We start from the raw sequence: 16,341 nt of genomic DNA, 5'->3' as shown, positions 1-16,341 counted from the left end.
GTCGATGCTCATCCGCTGAGCCATGCCGTCCAGGCCCAAGAATTTTTAAAACATGCAATACTTGACTATTTAGTCAGGGCCATTGACCTCTTTTCCCTTAGATTGTCAGATTAAAAAAATGACAACAGCCAACACAACAATAGCCATCCAGTGTGAATGCCCTGTCTTTAACCATAAATATATGTCATACAATAGAGTTGCATGGTATTGGTCATCTTGCACAGTAAGGTTGCAGCTGATTGGTTATTTATTGGTGCTAGAAAACTTTATATACAAGTACAGTCACCTGATTTTTTAAAAAGTCACTTTGGAGAAAAAGGGGTAGGTAATTATTACTTTTTTGTATATCAATTAAAATTATACCTATTTTTTTTTGTCAGGTTGGCAAAAATATGTTTTGGTGTGTTGAAGAATTTTAGTCATTCATTTATGTGTGCAATGAGATAAAAAAGGTTGAAAGTCGCTGCTCTAAAGAATAACCGATAAAATGGTTATTAAATCCTCTAATCTCCTAAAGGGTCTGGATTATGAAATGAAGAATCCTGTGTGAACATGCTTTTGTAGAGCACCGTGTTGAGAATTATAAGCTGAAGTCTTATAGCCCCAGGCCAGAAAGTTCTGAGTAGAGACACAGCATGATGGTCATCTCATCCTAAGAAGACTCATTTGGAAACAAAACAACCAGCACAAAACCTTAGATCTTCACTTCTTGGGGTCAGACCTGCTGTTGAAAGGGATTAAAGACCAGAAAAAAAAAGTCTGCTTGTCCTTCTAGGAAGACAGTGCATGAAACCCAGCATTGCATGAAAGATGAGATGTGCCCTTTTAATTTTTATAGTTCCAGGGGCTGAGAGTAGGCAGATTACAATACTAATGGAAAGGATGAAGCGGAGTGATCTTTTTAATTTTCTGAATAGCATACAACTCAAATCGGGGCCTCGTTCTGTTCGCTTAATCTTTCTTTTATAGAGTCTACTGGAAGACTAATAGAACATGTCATGTTTTAGCTATTCTTTCAAAGGGTTGTAATGTGAGGATTCATGAAAGAACCTAATTTATTAGGGATATTAAATACCAGTAACCCACAGACTTTTCATCATCAAATCTGATCCTCCTTTGGGGGCCTATAAATCTATTCTGATGAATTTTGGTTCAAAATTTTAAAACCTCAAATTTCTCTTTTCCTCTCATAAAAGCCTGGTTTAAAAGAAAAGGCCAAATTAAAGATTTGGTAAAATGCAAACTATTTTACATTTGTAGACATACTGTCTTGTCTTCTTGGCTCTGCCAAATTACACTTCCGGAATATAAACAGTAAGCTGCTTAGGGAAGAATTCCAGCAATGCGCCTTTCCCAACCCTGCCTATTACAGCCAGCGCGGATATAGACAGCAGCTCCCGCTCTTGTTTAATTTCCTCAGACAAAACAAGAGATTGTGGTGGTGCCTGCTAGTTCCAAAACGACGTAACTTGTTTCTCTTGCCTCTTATTGACACCTCATGAATCAGAGGATGTTGGAGCTGCAGGGACCCTCAGAGTCACCTGGTCCAAGGCCTAGATTACAGATGGGAAACGGAGGCCCAGACTGAGGGACTCATCCAAGGTCATATGCATGTGTGAGTGGTAGAGGTGATCTTCAGTTCTGTCTTGTGGGGCCGTCAGGGTGTCCTTTGTTCCCCCTTTCTCTGTCTCTATAACAGTTACGCACTTTCGGGGCGCGGGGAGGAACGTGATCCCCACTGAGTGCACTGGTTGACGCCTGTTCCTGAAACAGCACCGGAATCTGGCTGGGTCTTTGCTTTGTTTCCAGGCTATTCCAGGGCATGCCTTCACCATTCCAGACCCCCCACCTGTGTGATGAGTGGGTCATCACAGGACAGGCCTTGGTGACAGCCTTGCTGATTGTAAAGCTGGGGTACGTGGGGCAAGGTGCTTACCCCTCTGAGTCTCCATTTCCTCACAAATAATGGGGTGTGTGGCATTCACTCCAGACAGTTACTATGTCATATATGGAAGGGAACCCACCAAACACAGTGGAAATGAGGCGTCATGAGGAGGGGTCCAGGGAGGGGATGGTTCTAAAGGGCATAGCTGGGATGAATATATAGCAGCTGTAACTGACTGGAAGTGTTGTTGGTACTATTGCCCACGGATATGGAACAAATAGGATGCACATCCTCTAAACCAGCGGTTACCAACCTTTCAGACCTCACGGACCACCGGTTGGCGGCCGCTGCTCTCAACTTCCCACTGCACTGAAAGGCGCTGTGGAAGGGCTGTGTGCTTCCCGTGGGAATCCCTTCAGACGCTGAAGTTGGAGAGACAGATTCTCTCTGTGTAATAAGCCAAAAGTGGCGGGAGAGGAGGTTTTGATCCCTTTATTGAGAGGTGGGGAACGACAGCTGCTGCTTCGGCGGCGAGCAGACGTAGCTTCGATCTGAGCCTCTTCTCTGCGTCTAATCCAGTGCCGTGGAATGTGGAAAAGTCATGTGTAAAACCCCTCACGAATGAAAAACCCTCATTCATGAGGAGTTTCCCTTCTGATGGGTGGCAGATGACAACACAAGACGATCTGTGATTAAAAACCCGAACTGTGTGGGAAGGAAAAGCTTCTATGGGACGTCGGAGAAAAAGAGATGCGTGCCGGCCAGGAGGGAGTCAGTGGTCCTCTGTGGAACTGCGTTGTGAATGTGGGCTTTGGACTTAGGAAGAAAAGGGTACGCTGCTGTTTTGAGGCAGGGATAAGTCGTGGGCTGGCACAGAATTGAGGAAAGAATAGGAGGTGACTGGAGCAGAGGAAGGTGTTGGGAGATAATGGAGGCAAAGGTAGACAGTTAAGGCTGGGGTAATTTTTGGAACATCTTGATTATCAGGTTTAGGATGTAGGATTTAATGAAACTTACTGGTCTGTGGTCTATGGTCTATGGTCTGTGGAGTGTGTGTGTGTGTGTGTGTGTGTGTGTGTGTGCACACCCATACAACAGTCCTTGGACGGTGCTTGTGCCTGGAGCTGCCAGTGCTCTGTGCTTCCTGTGACCACTTCTGTCTACTTCCCTGATGACAAATAATGAGGAAGAGGTGACACGTGGCCACTACACACCACACTGACACTGCTCCTTCCTGTTTCTGGCCGAGAGAGGGTGGTGGAAGGAGCCAGCTCAGTGGAAGGCAGTGAATGGCGGCTAAGGAGAGACAAGGATGTGAGAGCTCTATGTTCTATACAAATTCAGCCATATATTCAGTGAGCAACACATTTGAGCCAACGAGCAGTCAGATGAAGGAGCTGAACCTCAGTGGAATAGCAGCTGTGGCCTGGTGGCCCATGAAGGGTCTGGCGAGGGGAATAACTCCCACTTCTGAAGTCTGTGCAGGTTCTCCTGACCCACATCATCAGCCCATCCTTGTTCTGATTCACAGTCTAGTCCAAAAGTTCCATACTAAATACATTCTCACGTAATTTGTCCAGCTTCTGTGCCAAGATGGCAGAACACTACTTGGGGGATTCCCTTAAAAAAAAGAGAGGCCGCTTGAAATGGATGTGAGGAGGGGTGCCCTCCCACTCACCCACTGACAGAGTGACTGATGTAAGGAAAAGCCTGTGGCAGGCTGCGGGTGCATGATGCGTTGCAGGCTCAGGAAAGCAGTAAGTACCAGAATTGGCAGTGACAGAGACAATGGAGTGGAAGCCATGCGCTACATTATCCAATACGGAAACTGAGCTCAGAAGGGTAAGCATCTTGCCCCTTTTTAATCACCTCCTGGGTTCTGGCAGATGGATCAGTGACTCCCTCATGTGCTCATCAGAGCTGCAAGATGGGGGATATGGTAGGTTCCTTGGATCATTGGGTAAATAGTTAGAACTCAATCTCTAAGTTGATTATTATTCCCTGGGAGGATGCAGATCATTCAACAAGAGAGTGAGGATAAGACTTAATTCTACCTAAAACACAAATAAACAGCTTCATTGTGGTCTCATTAATACCATAAAACCCACCCATTTGAACTATGCAATTCAATGAATTCTAGTAAATTCACAGGGTTGAGTAGCCATCACCACAGTCCAGCATTCAGCTCCCTTTTGAACTCGAATCATCATTCCCACCCCAGCCCCAGCAACCAATAACCTGCTCTACTGTCTCTGATAGGTTTGCCTAGTCTGGACATTGCAAACAGATGGAAACCTAAAATACATTTTTTTCATATGGCTGTCATTTAGCATAATGATTTGGAAGCTCATCGTGTAGTAACGTGTTCCTATTTTGTTCCTTTTTATTGCTGAGTAATATTCAATTGTATGGATATGCCATATTTATTTATCCATTCATTCATCAGTTGGTGAATTGTTTTCAGTTTTGGGCTATTGTGAATCATGTTGCTATATTGACTGTCATAACAAAGGTTTATAAACTAGATGGCTTTATTTATTTGTTCTTTAAATATATTGTTATTGATTTCAGAGAGGAAGGGAGAGGAAGAGATAGAAACAGCAATGATGGGAGAGGATCATTGATTGGCGAGCCCGCAACCCAGGCATGTGCCTTGACACACTGACCTGGAATTGAACCATGACTTCCCAGTTCATAGGTTGACACTCAACCTATTTACTTATTTTTTAATTTTTCAATTATAGTTTACTTTCCATATTACCTTTTTATTTAAATTTGTTGGGGCTGACATTGGTTAATAGGATCATATATTTTTGAAGTGTACATTTCTATGATACATGATCTGTATATTGCATTGTGCGCCCACCATCCAAAGTCAAATCACCTTCCGTTAATATATATTTGGCCCCCTTTACCCTTTACTACTCCACCACTCCCTTCCCTCTCGTAACCACCATACTGTTGTCTGTGTCTATGAGTTTCAGTTTTATATCCCACATATGAGTACAATCATATGGTTCTGAGCTTTTTCTGACTGACTTATTTTGCTTAGCATAATATTCTCAAGGTCCACCCATGTTGTCACAAATGGCAGTATTTCATCTTTTCTTACAGCTGAGTAATAGTCCATATATACTGAGTGGCCAGATTATTATGATCTCTGAAAGCCTAATAGTCTGGCCACTCAGTGTGTGTGTGTATGTGTGTGTGTGTGTGTGTGTGTGTGTGTGTGTGTGTGTATTTTAGAGGCCCAGTGCATGAATTCGTGCATGGATGGGGTCCGGCCAGCCTGGCCAGGGGAGGGGACATGGGTGGTTGGCCGGCCTGCCTGCTGGTCGAACTCCTGGTCGAGGGGACAAATTGCATATTAGCCTTTTATTATATAGGATATGCACTGAGTGGCCAGATTATTATGCGTTCAGAGATCATAATAATCTGGCCACTCAGTGTATGTATCCATACACACCTTTATCCAATCCTCTCTTGAAGGACACGTTGGTTATCTCCATGTGTTGGCCACCGTGAATAACGTTGCAGTAAACATAGGGATGCGTATATCTTTGTGAATAAATGTTTCTGAGTGTTTTTGGGTAGACACCCAGAAGAGGGATTGCTGGTCGTATGGTAACTCTATTCTGAGTTTTTTGAGGAACCACCATACTGTTTTCCATAGTGGCTGTGACAGTTCACACTCCCACCTGAAGTGAATGAGGGTTCCTTTCCTCCACAGCCTCTCCAACACTTGTTATTACCTGTCGTGCTGCCATCTAACAGGTGTGAGGTGTAGTTTTGATTGGCATTTCCCTGCTTGCTGGTGAAGTTGAACGTCTTTTCATACATCTGTTGGCTGTGTGTGTGTCTGCTCAGGTACTCTGTCCATTTTTTAATTGTATTGTTTGTTTGATGTTGAGTTGTGTGAGTTTCTTCTATAGTTTGGATATTAACCCCCTGTTGGAACTATTGTTTGCAAATACCTCACACTCGGTTGATTGCTTTTTTATTTTGTTGTCCGTTTCTTTGGTTGTGCAGAAGCTTTTTAGTTTGATATAGTCCCATTCCTTTATTTTTGCCTTTACTTCCCTTGCCTTTGGGATCAAACTCATAAAATGTTCTCTATGACCAACATTCATAAGTTTAGTACCTGTGGTTTTCTTTTATGTGATTTATCGTTTCAGATCTTATGTTTAGGTCTTTGATCCATTTTGAACTAATTTTTGTACACGGGGCCAAACTGTAATCTGGCTTCATTCCTTTGCATGTGGCTTTCTCATTTTCCCAGCACCACTTACTGAAGAGGCTTTCTTTTCTCCATGGTGTGTTTTCAGTCCCTTTGTGAAAAATTACTTGCCCATGTACCTGTGGTTTATTTCAGGGCTCTCAGTCATGCTCCATTGGCCTGTGTGTCTGTGTTTCTGCCAGGACCACGTGGTTTTGATGATCAGAGCTCTGTAGAATAATTTGAAGTCAGGCAGTGTGATGCCTCTGGCTTTGTTTGTTTTTTTCTCAGGATTGCTTCGGCTATTCACGGTCCTTTGCGGTTCCATACAAATTTGGTGATTTCTGTCCTATTTATTTCAAAAATAACATTGAGATTTCGATGGGGATTGCGTTAAATCTGTATATTGCTTTGGGTAATGTGACCATTTTAACTATGTTGATTCTTCCAACCCATGGACACAGAATATCTTGCCATTTCACTGTGTCCTTTTAATCTTTTTAACTATTAAAAGTGCTTTGTAGTTTTCAGTATATAGGTCCTTCACATTCTTGTTGAGTTTATTTCAAGGTATTTTATTCTTTTGATTGCAATTGCAAAATGAATTTTTTTCATTCCATCTTCTGAAGTTCATTGTTAGCATATAGGAAAACAGTAGATTTTTGTACATTGGTTTTGTATCCTGCAACTTTACTTGTATTTGTTTAGTGTTTCTAATACAACGAAGAGCTGGTTCTTTGAAAAGATTAATAAAATTGACAAGCTCCTGGCTAGACTCACTAAGGAACAAAAGAGGAAAGACTCATAAAAACAAAATAAAGAATGAAAAAGAAGTTACCACAGACATCACAGATGTATATACAAAGGATCATTATACTAGAATATAATGAGAGACTATATGCCACCAAATTCAATAACCTAGATAAAATGGGGTGAGTTCCTAGAAATATATAACCTTTCTAGACTGAAGAATTGGAAAAATCTAAGTGTACAAATAAACAGTGAGGAAGTTGAAACAGCCATCAACACTCACCCCCCAAAAAGGTCTAGGCCCACATGGCTTCACCAGTGATGTCTACCAAACATTCAAAGGAGATTTGATACCTATCCTCAAACTCTTCTAAAAAATTGAAGAAGAGGCAATACATCCTAACACATTTTATGAGGCCAACATAACCCTGATATCAAAAACCTGGCAGGCATAGCACAAAAAAAGAAAACTACAGACCAGCATGTCTGATGAATACAGATGCAAAAATCCTAAACACAATACTAGCACATTGCCCTGGCCGGTTTGGCTCAGTGGATAGAGCGTCAGCCTGTGGACTGAAGGGTCCCAGGTTCGATTCTGGTCAAGGGCATGTACCTTGGTTGCGGGCACATCCCCATTGGGTGGGGGAGTGTGCAGGAGGCAGCTGATTGATGTTTCTCTCTCATCGATGTTTCCAACTCTCTATCCCTCTCCCTTCCTCTCTGTGAAAAATCAATAAAATAAAAAAATAAAAAAATACTAGCACATGGAATACAGCAGTACATCCCAAAAATAATACATCACGATCAAATAGGTTTCTTTCCTGGGGCACAAGGATGGTTCAACATACGCAAATCAATCAATGTAATACATCACATTAACAATGGATAAAAATCTTATGACCTTATCAATAGATTCAGAAAAAGGACTTGATAAGATACAACATCCATTTATGATGAAAACAATCAATAAAATGGGTGTAGAAGGAAAGTACCTCAGCATAATAAAGGCTATATATGATAAACTCCTAGCCAATACCATACTCGATGACAAATGGAAAGCTTTTCCTCCAAAATCAGGAACAAGACAAGGATGTCAACTCTCACCACTCTTATTCAACAGTACTAGTAGTGCTGGAAGTCCTAGAGCAATCAGGCCAGAGAAAGAAATAAAAGGCATCCAAATTGGGAAGGAAGAAGTGTCACTTACATAGAAAGCCCTAAAGACGCCATCCATATAACTTTGTGCTGGTTTCAGGTGTACGGCATAGTGGTTTTAAAACATATTGTCTCACACTTCAGGAGACCAAAGTCGGGAATCAAGGCAGGCTGTGCTTCTGCTACCGATTCCTTCCTGCCTCTCCTAGCTTCTGGTGGTCGTGGCAGTCCTCTGTTGAGGTCCCCTTCCTTCCACCTCTGCCTCCACCTTCAATGGCCTTCTTTCTCTTCACCGGCATGTTATTGCAGCCAGGGCCCACCCTGATAATCTAGAAAAAGCTCCTCCTCGAAAGATCCTGAACTGATTCAATTGTTTTGCCACACCAGTAACATCCACAGGTTGCAGAAATTTGATGGGATATCTCTGAGGGGCTGTTTTTCTTCCCACCAAGGGAGCTATGAATATTCACACAAAGTTTCTGTGTAGGCATGTTTTCGTTTCTCTTTGTAGATAACTGGGAGAGGAATTACTAGGTCGTGCTGCGAATTTATGTTTAGCTTTTTAAAAATATATATATTTTATTGATTTTTTTACAGAGAGGGAGAGGGATAGAGAGTTAGAAACATCGATGAGAGAGAAACATCGATCAGCTGCCTCCTGCACACTCCCCACTGAGTATGTGCCTGCAACCAAGGTACATGCCCTTGACCGGAATCGAACCTGGGACCCTTGAGTCTGCAGGCCGACACTCTATCCACTGAGCCAGACTGGTTAGGACTATGTTGAACTTTTTAAGAAACTGCCAAACAGTTTTCTGAACATACATTTCTACCAGCAGTGCATGAGGGTTTCAGTTTCTTCACATTCTTGCCAATTGTCAGCCTTTAAACTTATAGCCATTCTGGTGAAGCTCATTGTGGTTTTGATTTGCATTTCCCTGAAGAGTAATGCTGTTGAGCATCTTTTGATGTGCTCCTTAGCCATCAGGTATGACTCTTGGTCAGATGTCCCTTTAGAGCTTTACCATCTGAAAAATTGGGTTGTCGTTTTCTTTCTGAGTTATAAGAGTTAGTGTACTGTTTTCACAGTCTGGCCCAGTCATTGCCAGCCCTAAGGACTGTGGTGTCTGAGGTCACCTTGATGAGGAGGTGCTGGGACAACCCAGTTCCCCAGGGTGCCTAGAACTGGGGCAAGGTGGCCACCCCGCATTGCACCCTGTGTCAGTCTGTTATTGGAGAGTATATGGGACTCACAAGTCGTCCTTGGGCCACCAGTCACTGCCATGGAAGCTGGGAGATGGCTCACCCCATGCCCTAGAGATCACAGCTCAGTGGTGTCATAAGCTGGCTGTTGTCTGATGAACAAGGGGACTGACCAGCGAAACCCCACAATGTATTCTCATTTTAGCCTGTTGTTTTTTTCTTTCGTAACTCTTATAATTTTAATTAACTAGTTATTTCTGTAATAATATATGTAGTCTCTTTCTTCCCCTAGAAGACTAAAAATCCCCAGGCCAGGGACTATGTCTCTGTGTTTTGTCACCCAGCCTGTGGTCTCTCACACAATACATGGTACACACAAGGTAGCCAACCAGGATTGGGTGGAGGGGTCCCTAAAACACAGTAATGGGGGTCCAGGAGGGTGTTCTCTGCTTTGCGGTGGGTGGTTCACCTGAAATCATTCAGCAGAGGGCCATTGTTGCTAAGCGGTTCACTGACCACAGAATGTGCTACTGTGACCTGGGTTTTAACGGCCACTGATGCCATTTCCCCTTTTGTTTCTCATTCCAGCGATCTACAACTACAATGCCTCTCAAGATGTGGAGCTGTCCCTGCAGATCGGAGACTCGGTTCACATCCTGGAGATGTATGAGGGTGAGTCTGGGTGGCCTCCTGCCAGGCAGGGCGAGAGGCAGGAACAGTGGAAGTTACTTATTAATAAGGCACTCAGAGCAAACTTCAACACGCTCCGCTTCCTGGTGGGGTGAAAATCCAGGAAGTCCTCAGGTTATATGATTTCATACTGAGGGCGATTTCGAAACAGCCAGCTGAATACAGGAGTGCGGACACGCCCAGTTACCAGAATCCAAGTATGTGAATCCAAGTATGTGAATATGTTGGGCTCAACCTCTGGTCGCAGAAGGACCTGACACAGTGCTGGCTTGGGAGAGACACGTGGGACCCTGGGCTGGTGGGGGCTCCCAGGAGGCACTGCTGATTAAGTGGCTCTTTTTTTGTTGTTGTTAATCCTCACTGGAGGATCGTTTTTCCATTGATTTTAGAGAGAGTGAAAGGGAGGGGAGAGGGACAGAGAGAAGAGAGAGAGAGGGGGAGAGAAACATCGATGTGAGAGAGCCACATCAATTGGTTGCCTCCCACACGCACCCCAACTGGGATGGGAACCTGCAACCCAGGTACATGCCCTTGATCGGAATCAAACCCACTAACCGTTGAGCCATGCCAGCCAGGGCTAAGTGGCTCTTTCTACTCGGCACCAAATGTTGCCAGACTGGGGGAGAGATGAGGGAGACTACTGGGGTTGCTGAGATTCTTGCAAAGAATTAGGTCAGGACTGCAGCCGGTCCAGAAAGCCTTCTAGTCTAGTATATGTCCTGCAACTAGGTCGGGCTAGGGCGGTGGCTCCATTTAACTCGTTAGTGGGCGGCAGGACAGGACTCAGGACTTCCGGGTTGTCTAAAAAGCACAGATCACGTCTAAAAAGCACAGATCATGTCTGCACCCTCCCCACCCCTGACTTCTAGCTCCAACTCAAGCTCTCTAAATCCCAGCAGGGCTCCTGTATCCACATGTCTACCCCAACCTGCAGGGCACAACATACATGTATCCAGGCCACTGAAGTTGAGGATCTAAGCAGAGAACCACGTTTAGGACCCATTTGTTCTCTGAAGATTGGGGCAGGAACGGAGTGGGAAACTAGGTTTTTGACACATAGGGCGAGCCTCGTTAGAGCAGGCACTCTGGATACGCAGGGCCCAGCCCCCCATGTAAATGCTGGTGATGGTCGAATGGCAAAAGTGCTCACCTCGAATCCAGGTGCAGCTTCTGAGGACGGGGCAGAGAGATGCAGGGTGGGGACGAGATGGGAAGCAGGGTTCGGCCGTAAAAGCTGTCATCTGCCTGACTGCACAGAAGACTGCTGTGACTGCTGCCTGCCTTTAGTTTTAGCAGCGGGTGGGGTTTTGCATTGTCCTCTCCTTCACACAACTCCAGGTGCCATGCAGCGCCCAGGGCAGGAGAAGAAAGGAGGGCTGCGTGGACTTCTTCCATCCTCTTTTCCCGTCATCCTCACCATCTCAGGTCCAGCCAAACATCCATTCCACGGCGTCCCTAAGTCACCAAGACACTCAGCACAACCTACTTACCTTCTTGGGACTCCTCTGCATAGTGAAACCACAGACCTCTCAGACCTTACTGGGTCACATCGCTCACTGTCAGGGGCCCGATTCAACCATTCTACCTGGTTTTTATGAACACACATTTTTCCATTGTACGTGTTTAGCTTCTGCACCTCTTCCTGTGGGCTTGAAAAGAATGTCCCTTTTAAGATCACTGAGTGCAACGTTCTATAGATGAAAATTAGATTCTGATTTCTTTGTCATTTTTTCCCTCAAATTTGCTATATGCTAATTTTTTGTGTTGTTTCTGTTACTGCAAGAACTGTGTTAAATCTTCCACCATGATTGCAGTTTGTGTCACTTTACAGTGCTGCCAGTCGTTTGCTTTATATATTCTCAGACCTGTTTGTAAGTGCGTACAATTTTAGCGTTGCAACATGAAGCAATTCCAACTTTTAATTTGTTTGTTAAACCTGTCTTTCTTATCTTTGCCTGTAATCATCTTTTTTCGTTAGTCTATTTTGTCTGAAACTATAGCCAACTCACTGGCAGTCTGCAGATTCTGTCCTCCTGGCTCCACAACGCTATCAGAGATGCTTGCTGCTCGTGACACAGGGACCTTTTCTTAATTCAGCAGATGCTCCAGATAAACGCAGCCCCACATTCTGGCCTCATCTTTCTGAGTTGGTCTTTTCCAGATCTTGACCTGGTAACTGTTAACTTTGCCATGTTAGCTCTTCAGTGTGTGTGTGTGGTATTGTCCAGCTTTTCTAATTGTCCTGCCGAGTGTGGGAGGAAAGATAGAGTGTTGATCTGAAATAAAGCAGATGATGTCTGTTAAATACACTTTCAAAATTCTTTTTTTCATTTTTATATGACCCCAACATATTTTCTGAAATAGCTAATGGAAGCACTTTGTCCTCCTAAGATTCACATTCATGGTAATTTTAAGTGTACACATTATTTATACGTTACCAAGTAGCCTCCCAATTGACCGATGAACACTGATGAAGGTAGCAGTCTTAAAGACAAGCTAAGGTGGTCACTGAGCTTGGTTGACTTTCAGTATAAACACACACACACACACACACACACACACACACACACACACACACACACACACATCGATTTCACATCGTTCCGGAGCTTGAGTTCCGAAGCCACAGTGCTCCTCGCACATTGCAGCTCACACAGCAGCGTGCTTGCAGGAGGCGCGGGCCCGCTGAGAGACAGTCTTACTTTATCAGCGCTGCATCTGTAGTATGATGATCCAGGTGCTGTCTGCTGGCAGCAGGAAACTGATTTTTCTTGTTAACTGTTGCCATAAAATACTTGGCGTGCCAGCCAGAGGACTCTGGCATCTCAAAACAGAACACCGGCGCCCGTTCTGTAAAAGCGGACACGTGTCAAGGTGTGAACGGGCCGATTTAGAACGTGAGCTTACTGAGTTCATTCATCGCCCAATGGCATGTCAGCTTTATAGAGGTTATTATTTTGGATTAATTTTAAAAATAGTATTTAGTTTATTGGATTAATAGTGCCCCCCTGGCCAGATGCAGTGATAGGTTCTTATATCTGCTAAGTACTTTGCGTTCTTGGCTGGATTCTCAAATTCCTTTATTATTTCAGGCAGTTCAGGTCTGAGTGAGGACAGGAGTGCTTTGCAAACATTAAACACGATGGAAATGCTGAGTAATAACTTGTTCTCTCCCTCCTCCCCCATCTCCTCTTCCCTTTAAAAAAATAAACAAAATGGAAACGCCCACGGGACTGCCAGATGGAATTTCAGGGTGGGTAGCGCTGGCACCGGCTCCAGGCCTCGGGGTTTGTGCCTTCAGCTTCCTGTCAGATCTGCCTCCTGGGGCTCCCCCTCTCCCCACGCTCTGAGATATTTGCATCCCAGACCCGTGTGTGCTATTTTGGTGTGGACATGAGTCCACCCTTCTGGAACCCAGACATGAAACATTCTTTTCTGCCCACAACCCACAACAGAATACCACTCGGACTCTCCTGCTGCTGCTTCCTGCCTGTGGTTGGGTGGGTGATTGTGAAAGTGATGGGTCCTTGAAGGCAAGGCCTGCTCCCCCACCCTCTGCAGGTCCCGGCCCAGCATGCTCCCTGGCATGCGGTAGGTGCTCAGGAAAAGTCTGCCGAGTAAGCGAAAGTGAAGTCGGGGCGCAAGGCCAGGCCTTTGGAGCAAGGCAAGCTAGTGTGGGGAGTAAAGGGGGCCGGGTCACGTCCACAAAACCCCGGATGTTACAGGGCAGGACTGCTTTCCTCCTTCCAAGAGGGAAGTGCAAGGGCTCCAGCATGCCCCTGTCCTCTGCAAACTGCAGAAGAATTTGGTTATGGCGTGAGCTTTTTTCTTTTGAATTGAGAAGAATTTCAAACATACAGTTTACCAGTTTAAAGTAAATAATGTAATAGTTATTTACAAAGTGCACCGTTCACAGAGTTGGGCAACCATTATCACTATCTACTTTCAGAACATTTTTATTACCCCGAAAAGAAACCCTGTACCCATTAGTGGGCATTACCCCCCAGCTCCAGGCAGCCACCAACCTAATTTGTCTCCATAGAGCTGCCTATTCTAGACATTTCATGTAAATGAAGTCATATGTAATATGTGGTCCCTTGTGACCGACTTCTACATAGCATAATAGTTTTGAGTTCATCCGTGCTGTAGCCTGTCAGTACTTTGTACCTTTTTGTTGCTGACGAATATTCGCGGTACGCATGGACCACATCGTTTATCCATTCACAGTTCATGAACACTCGGGTTGTTTCCACGTTTTAGCTGTTCTGAATAATGCCGCCACAGATGCTTGCAGGCACATTTTTGTGTGAATCTGCATTTTCATTCCTCTTGGGTATGTGCCTAGGAGTGGAATTGCTGGGTCATGTGGTAACCCTGTGTTTGACCTTTTGCAGAATTGCCAGAATGATTGTGTTTTGGCTCCAAAACAGGAGACCGCAGGCCAAATGAGAGAAGCCGTCATTCATCCCTTACCATTCATTTCTTCCTGTGACTTTCCCCCGAACTTCATTTGTTAACTAAGAACGAGCGAGGGGAGGGAGTAGATAGAATTGCCTGGGAAGCTATATGCTGCTCAACTCTTATGGGCCCTGAAGAATTATTTGCCTCCAGAGACTTCTCCAGGGAACGAAAATCCACAAGGACTGAGGCAAGTGTCCTTGCCTCGTCTGTGGCACTGGCCTGCCTGAAGTCATTGCCACGCCTTTGCTTCTTTAACCAGACACGGGATTTGGCAGCGAGGCAGTTGTTCTCCATCTTGCATGTTCTTGAAAAGCACTGCTCCCGGGAGAGCTCTGTGTGGTCACTTGGCCCTCGGCAGCACGCACTGAGCGAGTATTAATACGCTTATTATGTGCCAGGTGCCTTTACTGAGCATAAGAGAAGTTCCAGGTCCTGAGGTCACCGGAGCGACAAAACAGCAAGGCTCCTGCTCTCATAGGGTTTTCAGTCAAGGGACAGACAAAAACAAATGAACAAAGTAACCAACCCCCAAGAATCAGCCCTGGCCGGTGGGCTCAGTGGTTAGAGCAGCCTGCACACCAAAGAGTGGTAGGTTCGATTCTTGGTCAAGGGCACGTACCTGGGTTGTGGGTTCACTCCCTGCCCCCCGTCAGGGTGCGTGTGAGAGGCAACCAATTTTCAGTTGAAAGTGATTAAAGGAAAGTGCTTTGAAAAGCAGGATTTCAGCATCCCTGATGTCCTGTGATTCACCGAAGTCTAGGTACCATGATTTCACGCCCAAGGTCTGCTGTTCCACCAGTGGGCACTGGGTTCTTGCATTTGACTCATATTCATTGGTTAATTCATTTTAGCTCCATAAGCCACTCAAGTTCAAGAGAGAGTGGCTGGTGTGAACAGTGATCTCTGGGGTAAACACAACACAATCGGCCCCGTTGGAAATAACAAGGTGAGATAATGTCTCAAAGGCGTTCCAAGCAGGCACAGCAAAACATTTTATATTATTTCAAAGGATAGCACAAATGATGGGATTGGAACCAGAGGAAATGGGCAAGCCGGAAAAGTTGAAAGAAGAAAAAGAAGCATTTGTGTATATATAGGAGGTCCCCAGTCTACCGAAGTCATATCTTCTGTATGGAGTGAGGCCAGTTTTAAAATGCTCTTGGATCAAGAAATTCACCCCCTTACAATCTGCAAAGGAATAAAAATGGATTATGGCTTGAGCTGGACTTGACTCTTGTCTTTTTGTTGTTGTTAATCCTCATCCCAGAATATTTTTCCATTGATTTTTAGAGAATGTGGAAGGGAAGGGGAGAGGCAAAGAGAAAGAAACATCGATGTGAGAGAGACACATTGATTGGTTGTCTCACGCCCTGACTAGGGCCAGGGATACAGCCTGCAACTGAGGTATGTGCCCTTGACTGGAATCGAATCCGGGACCCTTCAGTCTGAGGGCCAACACTCTATCCACTGAGCCAAACAGGCTAGGGTTTGACTCATCTTTATGAAACAGGCTTTCTTTAGTAAGTATAGAGGACAGTATTATTACAGATAGGTAAAGCTATACCAAATTTTGGCTCCATGGCTGGCAAAACTTTATAACAGAGGCATAAATAAGAAGAGAGTGCATTTAAAGATTTTCTTCAAGCAGTGCCTTAATAAGCATCTTTTGGAACCTACATGGGGCCATGTACAAAACAGAAACAAACTCATAGATACAGAGATACCAGTACAGTCTCATCCAACTCTTGGAGAATGTCTGATTTGAGAAGATGGATTGTCACATCCTACCATATCCTGTATAATAATTAGTCAACCCGGTAGCTCTGACTAATTGTTCCTCCTTTCTATCCATTTCCTTCTCTATTTGGTCAGCAAGGCCCATTGGTCATAGGTGAGTGAGAGACAAAAGTCTAAATTGATTTTTAAAAATCAGTTCTTTGCATGTGCAAAAGTGTGCGGTATAAGCTGAAATAAGGCA

The 16,341-nt window shown here is 44.5% G+C and overlaps 1 protein-coding gene across 1 annotated transcript in view; it reads left to right on the top strand.

Annotated features, from left to right (window-relative positions):
* DOCK5 (dedicator of cytokinesis 5) overlaps positions 1 to 16,341 on the top strand; it is a 208,417-nt gene that overhangs the window by 46,519 nt on the left and 145,557 nt on the right. The window contains exon 2 of the mRNA XM_079772524.1: positions 9,801 to 9,884. Within this exon, the coding sequence (XP_079628650.1) occupies positions 9,801 to 9,884 (84 nt within the window). The remainder of the gene's footprint in view (positions 1 to 9,800; positions 9,885 to 16,341) is intronic.

The sequence above is a fragment of the Cnephaeus nilssonii genome, assembly GCF_951640355.1.
Source record: "Cnephaeus nilssonii genome assembly, chromosome: 5".
NCBI lineage: Eukaryota > Metazoa > Chordata > Mammalia > Chiroptera > Vespertilionidae > Cnephaeus > Cnephaeus nilssonii.
Note: the sequence above shows the minus strand (reverse complement) of the source record. Positions and strands in the feature narration are given on the sequence as shown.